Genomic DNA, 12,855 nt, shown 5'->3' with positions numbered 1-12,855 from the left:
TTACAAACATGATATTCAATAGTGAGTAAGTCATTACATTCAAAATACCAAATAGAGAATAAAGTAAGAAATAACACATTTACCTATTTCCTATTTCATATTTTCCCCGCAGATTTTGAACTAATGAACGAATACTTTAATTTGAACCCAGCTAGCTTTCTCTGTCATTTGCTAAACTACTTAGTAAGTATATTCCTTGAAATATTATGTAATTAAAAAGCGCTTAAAACATAGAATCTACCTGCACCGGATGAAACCGAACTCAGCATAACCATTTTTCCATACGGGACGATATTTATTCGTGAAAGAAGTAATAAAAAAAGATAAGTTCACAAACACTCAAAAATTGGACTTACTTAATACAAAATGCTTTTAACCCGTTCTATTCTCCAAGATTTTCATGATTATAGCAACAAGACAGACGGACAGACTTGGTACAACTTACTAATGGCGTCGTCTTTTTTGTTGAAAATACTTTGAACGATGTGAATTTTTTTTTAAATCTTTAGCTATTATGTTCAAAGTCCACAAGATATTATTAAAAATATAAGTGATAAGGAATCACAAAAATTTGCTATTTGTTAGAGTTAAGTTTAAGCTAAATATCACTTAAGCATAACAAAAGCAAAGTCGTGTATTATAATAGATTTGATAAGACGACGGAAAATATCCAATTATCTCCCTTTTAAGTGAAGTACAAGTAAATCCCTGAGCACTTACCACGCTGAAACAACGTAATATCGTGTAAAACTTTGAGCTACGTTGTCAGTGTTCGTTATAACTTTTCACTTTACCATCTCATCTTAAAAGTTGACGCCAATTTCTCAATCTGTCAAACTTGAAAATGTAATCTCCTAACAACCCTTTTTCGGGTTCTCGCATTGCGCATGCCCTTTCATTCGAGATGTAGTTCGAAAGAGCATTCCGCCGGCGAACCTTGCGGAGGTAACAGTCCTGGCTCGTCAGTAAAACCGGAAATCAAATACAATCGCGTGTGACGAAATATTCGGAAACATATGATTCCAGTTTAAAATATTTTTAACTTATATTAAAGACTGTTAATGTGGTGTTTTTAATGTGCCAGTTACAATATGTTCGTTGATTCTGTGTTTGAATCTGCCTAGCAAAAAAAAGCATGAATATGAAACTCTTAACGCTGATAGCTTTGTGCGGTATGTATGACATGTTGATGCATTCTTAATTTTTCTCATTACTTATAAGAGGCTTTTTGCCAACTCCAGCTCTCAAAATGTATTTCGAATATTTATAGCTCATCTAAACATATATAAAATATATAGCATACAACAAGATTACAACAAATTTTTTATAAATAAATATTTGGTTACATTTCTTTGTTGGATACTAAATTTCTTACTTAATTTACTAAAAATTAGTGATGAAGAACTTAATTGCAGAAAAAAGTATGACTGTTTCCGCTAATAATCTGTACAAATATCAATATTAAAATGTATCGTACATTTTGAAATGTGCAGAAGGATTTTTGTTGAAGTAAAACTACTTTAGGCGCGACTACGAGGTAACTGGACGGCAATGTAATGGAAGTCCGTTACGGCAAGATGGCGTCACGTTTCTGTACCATCCGATTTTTGATTTCTTCGTCTATTATTAAGACAGGCAAATAGTTCAAGACCATACAGCCATATTCGTTAAAAAGAGAATTAAAAAGTGCAACAAACATTTTAAACAATATAAAAGATTATAAGTTATAATTTTAATGCTTGTACTCTTAGATTAAGGATTGGTCTCCTCTGCGCTCCAACTAAATACCGCACTACCTAAGAACAACATTTTTTTATTGTTATTTTTGTGCATGACATGTGAAATTAATAAATTTCATAATAATTACTGATGTTATGTGATCCCAGTGTCTTTCTTATTTCTTGTAGTATTACTTTTACAAAGTTTTACTATGCAGCCTGGCATTTTAGTTTCAATTATTAGCAAAGTTGCACGTCAGCGTCACACATTGTTCGAGAGAGGCTCGAGTCCACTTGGGCTTAGTATTAGTTGCCGCACTTTGCGACTATGCCTGAGGTATCTAGTTGGAGCGTAATGGAGATCAGTATTTAATCTAAGGCTTGTACTATTTGATTTTTAAACATTCCAACTGACGTGAACAGAATATCAATATGATTATAATTTCACATTATAAGCTTGACCAATTCGATATAACGGAAAGCGTTTACCTTTCGCACAAACGACATAATAAAAGGCATGAAAGCCATTTATTTTCTCAAAATTTGATTTCTTTAGAATTCTTTTTGATGTAATTTCTAATATACTCCTACTAGATACTACTACCGCTTGATACTATTACCGCTTCGAAAACAAATGGCGCTCTGAGATAATGTGATGGCAAAAAGTTATTGAGCTCTACGATAATTACAACTCGTAGGAACTTTGTACATTATCTTATTTGTAAGTGCGATACAATCGTATTTGCGATGACATCTTTATAAATGTACTGTCCATCCAGTGTCCTGATGTTTGTGTCCAGTGAACTCCTAAACTAATGAACAGATTTTAATGGGGATTAATTCATTGAGTGCAGTTTAGTCCAACTTGAGAGATAGGATAGTTTTTATTTCGATTTGGGACCTACAATTATATTTATTTCCAATATTTGTGTTGTAAGGACATATTTTCTATGAGAGAATTTAATGACGCACGGTTCGACAGTTCTGCTGTGAAACAATTTCATTATAACAACAGTGAGCATATTTTACGAAATACTTCTTGAAGTTATGAAATATTATTGAAAATTTTTTAAAAAACAGTATTTTATTTATTATGTACAGAACAACGACTAAGGGGCAACTAGTATATCATAAAGCATCACTACATGTGGATGACAGAGTTTATTAAATTATAGTCATAGTCACGTTAAGGACACTTGTGTTAATTTCTTTTTATTAACAAATAAATTCCTAATTTGTTCACTAGTTCCGAGATGCTTGGGTTGCGAGATGATTTAGCATCATATTGTACAGTATATTGATATTCATTTCAATTTATTACTAAAGCAATTTTTAAATATGTTCATTAATTTTCAAACCCTACCCATTACAATGCAGTGCCGCTCAGAATTCTTGAAAAAACCAAAATTCTAAGCGGCACTACAATTGCGCTCGTCATTTTGAGACATAAGATGTTAAGTCTCATTTGCCCAGTAATTTCACTACCTACCCTTCAGACAGAAACACAATAATTTTTACACATTACTGCTTCACGGCAGAAATAGGCGCCGTTGTGGCACCCATAATCTAGCCGGCTTCCTGTGCAAAGGAGCCTCCCACTTGTAAATCTGGTAGTTGAACCTGAATAATTAATGTGATCCTTTCTAGCCCTCGTGGGTGTTAAATGAGATCAATATACAGGTTTGGTGGCCTTGTACTACTTTAAATATTATTCGATGCCTGCGATACTGAATACGATACGGTACGGAAAGTGAAATAATACCTAATGTATTTACATAAAACACTTTTAAAGAATTGAAACGCGTGTAATTATAACTGTTCTTACATTAGATATTTGCGTAAAAGTTACAATTTTTTTAAATCTAATGTAACAACAGTTACAATGACACGCGTTTTAATCTTCTAAAAGTGTTTTATTTAAATGTGTTACACTCGCGTTAATGAAACAAAATACTAAATATCTAATGTATATATTTTTAATACGTGCTTTGCCAAAGTATTAGCAATATAATAAATGGACTTTCTATTTCTCTCCTGATACTTTTATTCCCACTGTAAGACAAAGACTCCTACGTAGTCACTTTACAATTATATTTAAAATACAAATATATATATTCAAAATAAGATATAATATTGGAAGCCAAAAACTACCACCCATTCCAAAAGGTACGCCTCAGACCTGAAAAGAAGGGGCGCAACAAACTCAGCGGGCTTCTTTTTCTTTATAAAAATATGGTTATAATGTAAAATCTTACAATAAAATTTATTATTTAATAGCCTGTTGACGGTCGCTTCCTTCCCAATCTGTGGTATCATTAAGAAAGTCATTTATGTTATAGTAACCTTTACCACACAAACTATGATTAAAATAATCATTAAATATAATTTCTCAAAGTTTAAAAGAGATTTACTAGTCGTAGTAATGAAATAGTAGATTGTTAACGCAAATTGGGTCGAAAGAATCAATTGCCGAGGTATATAGACGCCCGAGCGCAGCGAGGTCGGCTATAGTCCGAGTAGGAATTGATACTTTTACCCGAGTTAAAAATTGTAATTTTCATTTCAAATATAAGGAAAATAAAACTAGTTGTTTATCTAAGCACTGATTAGTACCTATCCCGCCAATTTATGTCCACTTTTTAAATTTTAAATATAGAATTTACCGCGTAATTGTTGCGACTTATATATATGCGGTTGCCGCGCAAAGAAGTTTGCGCTAAGCTCACACTGGCTGTTTAGAAAGTCACATGGCCGCAGCATTTTTTTAAATTAGTTCTTTTTTACATAAAACTATTCACAGCAGTTCTATTTTTAAAGTTCATTCCGGCCCTTAGGTGGGAAGTAATTTGTATGAGTTTTTTATTTTTATTACTTTCCGAGTATGAGAAATGAAAAAATGTTTAAACTGCCAAAAACTATTGTAATTTTCGAATAAAATAATTAAGCATTAATCGGATATAAGTCACCGATAGTTAAACTAAATAATTTAACAAGCTATAACTTCTCAAAGATTAAATTTATTTCATTCTTTTAAACCAAAAATCCAATCATTATAATGAAGCCTTTCGATCCCAGAAATCCAATTATTATTACTTACACTTAAAACGGCGCCAATTGAAAACTTTAATTATATTAAAAGGCAGTTAAATTAATACAAAATCCATAACAGCGTACATTATAACGTTTCTGTCTTCGACAACTCACTGGCGTCTGGCCAATGTTCGTAGTTTACGTTTTTATATTATTATTTTCACACAATTTGTTCAACATCGGAGTCTAGTTGAAAACTGTCAGGGTGACGTGGTGCGTACCTGTTTATTGTAGTATTGAGGTGTTGTTTTCGGGCTCTCTGAAAACAAAGTCACCGTGGTAATAAAATAGCGGTGCCGCTAAGGATTCTTGAAAAACCAAACAACCAAAACAATTCTGAGCGGCACTTCAATAGCGCTCGTCTCCTTGAGACATAAGATGTTCAGTCTCATTTGCCCAGTAATTTCATTAGCTACGGCGCTCTTCAGACCGAAACACAATAATGTTTACACATTACTGCACCACGGCGGAAATAGGCGATAATCTAGTCGGCATCCTGTGCAAAGGAGCCTCCCACTGGTTCCCAAGCAACTATTCTAAGGTTCTATTACCTACCTTATTCTCTGACTCCCTACCGAAGTCTCGCTCGAAGCATTTTTTTTAAATGGCAGCTTTCTTTGAAGCTGTCTCGATTTTCAATTCCAAGATAAAGATTATATGACATAGAAATGGTTGACGATTGATTATTAAAATATTTACATGAGCCGTAACAGAGGATTATTTATTATTAGTAAACCTATGTAACAAATAAATAATTGATTGATTGAGTGACTATCCTTAACTAAGTGTTGTTATAATAATATTATAAATCTTTATTTACGATATACCGTCTGGTTGCGTCAATTATCTTCATTGCGTATAATGAAAGGGCTAACTCGCGACGTCATTCGCGAAGCTACCGTGAAGAGTGTATGTCGACCCCCGCATCTCAACCGTGCATTCGATGCGCGCGCGCCCTTACCTGGTTTCTAAAACTTTTAATACGGACTTTAAATATGTACGGACTTGCAAACTGTCCTATTTTAAATTTCCCACCCTTTTTATTTCTTTCCAATTACCTACCAGTGGTGCCGCCTGGTGGACATCCTTCTACGTCTCGAAAACTGTAATGTCGGTTGAGCGCGTGCCTCCCGATGAAACGTAAAAATAAGGACTGTAAAGGCCCGGCAGAAGTTAAAACTAATAAAAAACTACTTTGTTCACAATAATATCTGTGAATGTGGTGAAGGTTTCCAGGACAGCCAAATCTCCGAAATACAAGAATAAACAACGGTGGTAGCAGGACCTGGTATTTTCTTCCTAGTACTTCCATTTTCCTTCTCATTCCACGTGTTTGCAAGTCAAGAGTTCTACCCTTTCCTTTTAGGGTTCGAGTAGTTTTAGCAAAGACTTTACCAGTGTGGGGCTCCTTTGCACGGGAACCCGGCTAGATTATGGGTACCACAAGGGCGCCTATTTCTGCCGTGAAGGATTAATGTATAAGCATTACTGTGTTACGGTCTGAAGGGCGCCGTAGCTAGTGAAATTACGGGGCACATTAGACTTAACATCTTATGTCTCAAGGTGACGAACGAGTTGTAGTGCCGCTCAGAATTTTGGGTCGTTCAAGAATCCTGAGCGGCACTGCATTTTTATGGGCAGGGCGTATCAATTATCATCAGCTGAACGTCCTGCTCGTCTCGCCCTTATTTTCATAACAATTCTACTGCATTGTGCTGATTGGTATGGCAAGAAGATGAACCCTGCGACCTTTTCCATATAGTCCACTGAAATTATCTTTAGGATTACCCATCGCGACCACCGTCTTTTATTCTAATAAAGCCGATGGTAACGATTTTAGGTCAATGTAAAACCGATTTGTTCCTGTTTCCCCCCGCAAATTTCGCCCCACACAAAAAATTCTTGTTTCGACCCATATTTTATTCCTGTTTCGTCTCGAAAATAAGAATAGTGAATAATTTATTATTTTATTCTTGTTTTGCCCCACTTTTTATTCTTTATTCGCCCCGGGTAGTAATTTATGTGTTTTACAACATGTTTTGTACGGACAGCATACAAAATATTTTAAAAATCATACTTTTGACGATAAATATCATTAATGAACTCAACAAGTTAGTATTCAATACCAGAAATCAATTAATGGAAACACGAGCCTTTTAACTAATTCAAATTGTTATATAAATTGGTTTAAAAACTCAATATCTTTAAAAAAACGTGTAGTATTTAATAGACCTGTCTGTGATTCGAATAGTGATTTATTAATAAATATTCTTTATATTATGATGATTATACAATCTTATTTATCCTTAAAATCCTAACTTTCATCTACCGCTTTCTCCACCTTCATCTTGATGCATGGACTTCGGAATCAAGATAATTTTACTATGTACTTGATTCGTTTATGATAATTTTGTGCCAAGTTTTGTTGTTATACTTTTGAGACAACCTAAGACAGCTGTGCCGCAATCTGCAAGAACACAATATCCTGTAATAGGTTTATGAACACCTTTCATGCCATCGTTTGGTAAACTATTGCTCTTATATATATCTAGAATATTGTTGTAATTCACATTTTTTTTTGTGGCTGTACAAAAATAACGTTTTAAAAAGTGGGACGAAACAGGAATAAAAATCAACGTGGGACGAAACAGGAATGTGGGACTAAAACCCGGGGCGAAACAGGAACACATTGTAAAACCAATGCCTTTGATTTTTTTTCTGAATTCTCCTAGGAAAGATTCTTAATCACTTTTAGTTACAGACTAGTATTACTCTAAGGAACATTATGCACTATGATCCAATGTTGGGCAGCACTTGGTCCACTATCCATACAAATTTCGTCAATCTCTTTTTAATATACATATGTTCGGTTTATATCATGAATAAGAATCTTAAAATTGAATGCTTAAAATTTAACTTCTTCTTTCGATTTCGATTACGTCGGGATTACTAGGAAATTCTTTAAGTTCAGGGATACGTATTAAAGTTCATGGCATATGTCCTGTATTGTAACCCTGATGGTGTGCAACTATTCTCGTTTCATGAGTAATTAAGTGCAAGCCATTTTCGTACAAATAAAAAATCTTGGCTGTCATAAAAATTAGCTCGGAATGACTGTAATATAAAAGCAAGTTGAAGAAGTTAGACAAGTATAAATATTTTATAATATTAATAACTTAATCCTTTTACTGTTAATTCCGCTTATATTCACAAAATCACGTCGACACGTGTTTCGCCTCTACACGAGGCATTTTCAGTAGCTGTTGACTGGCTAAACTCTGGGACGAGAGTTGAACTCTGTGTGACATGTGAAAGTGATTCTGTGATGTGCAATTTATCACGGGTAGTATTTATACGGGGACACGCCACAAATTAGGATTACCACGAACTTCTTCCACTTACAACCAAGCTGTGCAATGAGCTTCCTAGTGCAGTATTACCGGGATGATACGACATGGGTACCTTCAAAAACGTGCGCACACCTTTCTTAAAGGCCGACAAAGCATCTGTAATTCCTCTACTGGTGCAATTGTGGGCGGCGGTGATCATTTTACGTTGACATTTGTCCTCCACTTCCATAAAGAAATGTAACTCTGTAATATCTGTCAAACAGTCTAGAGTCAGGTGTGAAAAGCATAAAATAATATTTCATTTTATAAATTTTAAAGCCATGCTTTTAAAATGCTCCAATGAAGCACACGAAACAACTTTTAATTGTGTATGAACATGTCAATTACTACTTACAATGACTACTTACGCCGTGATGATTCTACTATTAGTATTATGCATTGAAATCTACACAATACAGTTTTCCTCAAACATTAAGACAATGAACTGCAATATCAAATAATATGTAAGTCGATTCTCAAAGATATGATAGCAATTTTAAAAAGTTCATATTTGAAAAGATTCCTTTATGTCCAGTCGATCATATCATGGTTGAACAGTTCTCCGAAGAAAGAAAACGCCGGAGTAAACCACAATCATCCGCTGGACTGATGCCAAACCGAACGAGCTTCACTATTTCTTACGGTCGAACGAACAATTGGTGGCAGTTAACCGCTAGCCATTAACAATAGAATTATATTTTAGTTTTAAATTAACTACACTTATGAAGAAATTTAGCGGACTGCAAGAAAAAGGGTTTGATTTTTCTTTTAGTAATTATTGCACATACCTACTGGCCTGACAAACAGCAATCAATCCTATAAAAAACTAAAGTTTTAGAATGTTTCTAATATTCATTTCATTTGAAGTGAAACTTTTTCATACGAGTATATACATATATAAGACGTATGAGAGAAATTTTATAGCAAATCGTCACGATTTTCGGTTACGCCATTTCGTTTTTTTTTATCCAAGATGGCCGTTGCGCAAATTTATGATTCCAACAATATTGATATCGAATCCGAGGTTCTCGAGGGTTCAGAGAACGAATTTGGCATCACGTTTTAAATGCATGATGGCCGCCGCGCAAATTTATGATCTCAACAATATGGATATCGTATCCGAGGTTCTCGAGGGTGCAGAGAACGAATTTGGGATCATTTTTGAAACACAAGATGGCTGCCGCGCAAAATTATGATTTTAACAATATGGATATCGTATCCGAGGTCCGAGGAACATCTTCCCTACTATCGTATCGTGCAGGTTTAGCGCGTGGCCGCGAGTAATTAGATCATCTAATAATTACTAATATTGACAAAAAACATTTGGTTTAGAGAACAGATTAGAATAATTAATACAAACGAGATTTAAAAAAAAGTTTTCAAAGAAGTTTCACTTCTAACACGTGTACTTTGTGCACGCAACATTTATTTATCGTTATTTATGTAATTATTGCGTATGTAGTGTTTGAAACATCATCATCATAGCATCTTACCATTTTTGTGGTAAGTTTTAGAAAAAATATTCTGTATTCCATTAAAAATAAGCTTACCTTTAGTCTAACGATATCTTACCCGAAAACAATCAGGTTTCAGGCAGGAGTACAGTTTACCATTGCTAGATGTAGTCGACGATACTTTAACAGCACAGGACGGGGGTAAAGAAACTATTCTGACGCTGCTTGATTACACACTTGCCTTTGAGACTATTAATACATCTTTATTATTTGCAAGACTGACCTTTTATGGATGTGATGCCAAAGTAGTCAAATGGTTTACTAGCGATTTATCCGATACATCACAACAAGTTAAAGAAACTGCTCTGGTAACGTTAGTACTTCTATCTTTTCTTCTGTAAACCGGTGGGTATCACAGGGATCTATTTTAGGACCGTTGCTATTTGCTATATATAGTGCTGATATAATTAAATCTATAAAAAACTGTAAATATCATTTATATGGGGATGATCTTCAACTTTTACTTTTTCAAACCTTGTGAAACAAAAAATGCCATAGAAATGATAATTCAGAACGTGAATCAAATATCGAACTGGTTAGACAGAAATTTACGGTGATAGAATGATCGAGGAATGTTTGCTAGCCCGTACAAAGTTACTCATTCAGAGAGTACAAAATGCTTGCGCTAGGTTTTGTTTTCCAATACCTCGTAGAGCTCACGTATCACCTTTTATTAACAGTGGCAAGTTATTGAATATGCAATCACGCCGATCACTGCACTTTGCCTCTCTACTCACAAAGCAACAAACTTTATATCTTTATGAAATACTCAAATTTTTGCAACGTAACGTTAGATGTGCTATATTATTAATTTGCCCTACACACAACACAGTCGCATTTCGTGCAAGTTTTCGGTATACTGCCACAAAACGCTGGAATAATATACCACCTTCCAATCAAAAGCTCTTCATCTGTCACTGCTTACAAGAAAAAACTCAAACGACACTTGCTAGAAGTTTATAAACTGTTGCTGTGTTATTAAGATTATATTAACCTACTTTAAATATCTAATAGTTGTTACTGATTTTGTAGTTGATTTGTTGGTGTCATAAGAATTATTTTATCTTGTTTTAAAGGTCAAATTTAGGGATATGAATTAGCTATTATATATTCAAATCTATTATTAGTTTATTTGTATGAAAACTTTTACCGATTATTATTATTATTATTATTCCTTAAATAAATAAGTGTATTATTTTGTTTTATGTAATTTTATTAACTTTCAATTAAATTTATAATAGTAGGGATAACGAGTTTATTTCTGTAGTCAACTTAATAATTGAATTAAATTTTTGTACGGAATGCTGAATGATTTTCCTAACTTATATCATGTTACTCATTATATCATTTCATAGTGAAAATCCCCGTCTAAATCGGAGTAAAATAAATGAATCCTTTACTTAAGGTTACTACCTAAATCAGTTATCACTGTCTATAGTCTATCTATAGTCGACATAGTTTTCAAACATGCCTAGAAGGGTCACGGTGTAAATACCTATTAATAAGACCAAATGACCCGCCGAAGCGACATCGTAAAATGTTCTTGACATCTGTGATGCGCTGTTGACCCAATAATTAAAATATCACATATTTCCACTTAAGACTTAAAGGGCAAAATTAAATATATATAATTTAAACTGGCTTAACATATTTTTAAGTTTTTATTAAGTCAAACATTTTGTTTTTAGAATATTTTAACGGCGTATTTTTTTATTTTAAACAATGTAAAACCGTGCTGCTGATAGAAAAAATTAAAGGCAAGGACACGTTTTTCATTACTAATTTAATTCTCCATCTTTAAAGTATGTAACTTTAACATTAAGAAATGTCAAAGTTAACCGGCACATCTAGAATTAATTAATTAATACACACTATGCAAATATACAATTTTTTTTTTATAAAAAAGTTCACATTATACTGTTCATACCCACAGGAGACATGATCAGCGCTGGTCTTCCGGACAACCCCAGGTGGTCTAGCGGATTGTCATACTACTTAAAGGTGGTAAACATATATGACGGGTTACCATACTAAAAAAAATACCACAATAAAAAGTAATAACAACAAAACAAAAATTTCGTGACCTGACTTAATTCGACAAGTTAGTAATATAATTAAGAACACTAAAATAGCAAAAAAAAAATGATAATAATAATAACAATTATATTATTAAGCATAAGAAACAATTTTATCTCACAGCTGATAGAAAAGAAAGCTTAGGATAGACCAAAGCATGCCATTTGTCAAATTTGTAGTAGGATTAATTACGATGGAACAAACAATGTTGATAAAGGCATTGTTATAAAAACAAAAATATTGGATCCTTTTATAGATAGTTTAGTCAAACCACTAGTGGTAAAAAAACCCATTACCTATTTGAAACTGCAATCGGCTTCTGCTTTGTTTCTGCACGTGACAGAGTGTCGAAATTTCAATTTTTAGCAAATAAATGTAAATAAATAAATATATTTATGATTGCAGAAAATTAAATCTATTTAAATATGATACAAATGAATAATTTTAGTAAAAAAAAAATAATGAACTACACATATTGAGATCGCCAAAAAAATAATTTAAAGAACAATCACAGGTTGTGGTGAAACAGTAAACATACTAGGATCTAGTCTAATTGTGAAAAGATATTGAATTTTTAATGACAGAATAACATTATTATTAATAAGAGGTACATAAGATGTTTATCAAGTGGTCCAGTTAAAGCGTAAAACTCGATTAAAAGTGCCGCAGAAGTTTCAAGATATAGAGCATCATAAAGACAATACGTAGAAGTTTAAATGCAGTTCTGATAGGTTTCACTAAATTGTAGCCACGGTATATAGTTGCAATGAGTTTTATATCTCAGACAAGTGAACTAACTTGTTATCTAAGTCTAGCACTACTAAGAAGACCAGTACTTTGCGATTTAGACAAACCTCTGATGTTTCTCATTCATGCATTCATACACTCACGCCTGTATTTATAATTACAATCCTCCGTTTGCCACAGTCCTGTTGTAACTTCCATAGCTTCCTCAACTCATGGCACTCCTGGTCTGGTCAAATGGTTGGATAGTCATGGTTTGGTTGAATGTAGGTCCAGGTAAGCCTTACCCAGCGGACAGTCACTCTGTCTGTGCAGTTTGTATAC

At 33.7% G+C, this 12,855-nt stretch overlaps 1 protein-coding gene across 2 annotated transcripts in view; it reads left to right on the top strand.

The window, feature by feature from the left end:
* The first annotated feature begins 939 nt into the window (after positions 1–939).
* The window catches only part of LOC126976347 (uncharacterized), a 500,519-nt gene continuing 488,603 nt past the window's right edge, over positions 940–12,855 (top strand). For both annotated transcript variants that reach the window (XM_050824648.1, XM_050824647.1), the window contains exon 1: positions 940–1,172. In XM_050824648.1, coding sequence (XP_050680605.1) covers positions 1,136–1,172 — 37 coding nt within the window. In that variant the 5' untranslated portion in view covers positions 940–1,135. The remainder of the gene's footprint in view (positions 1,173–12,855) is intronic.

This window comes from Leptidea sinapis, chromosome 40 (genome assembly GCF_905404315.1).
Source record: "Leptidea sinapis chromosome 40, ilLepSina1.1, whole genome shotgun sequence".
Taxonomy (NCBI): domain Eukaryota; kingdom Metazoa; phylum Arthropoda; class Insecta; order Lepidoptera; family Pieridae; genus Leptidea; species Leptidea sinapis.
This window is presented reverse-complemented; position numbering and strand designations above follow the sequence as displayed.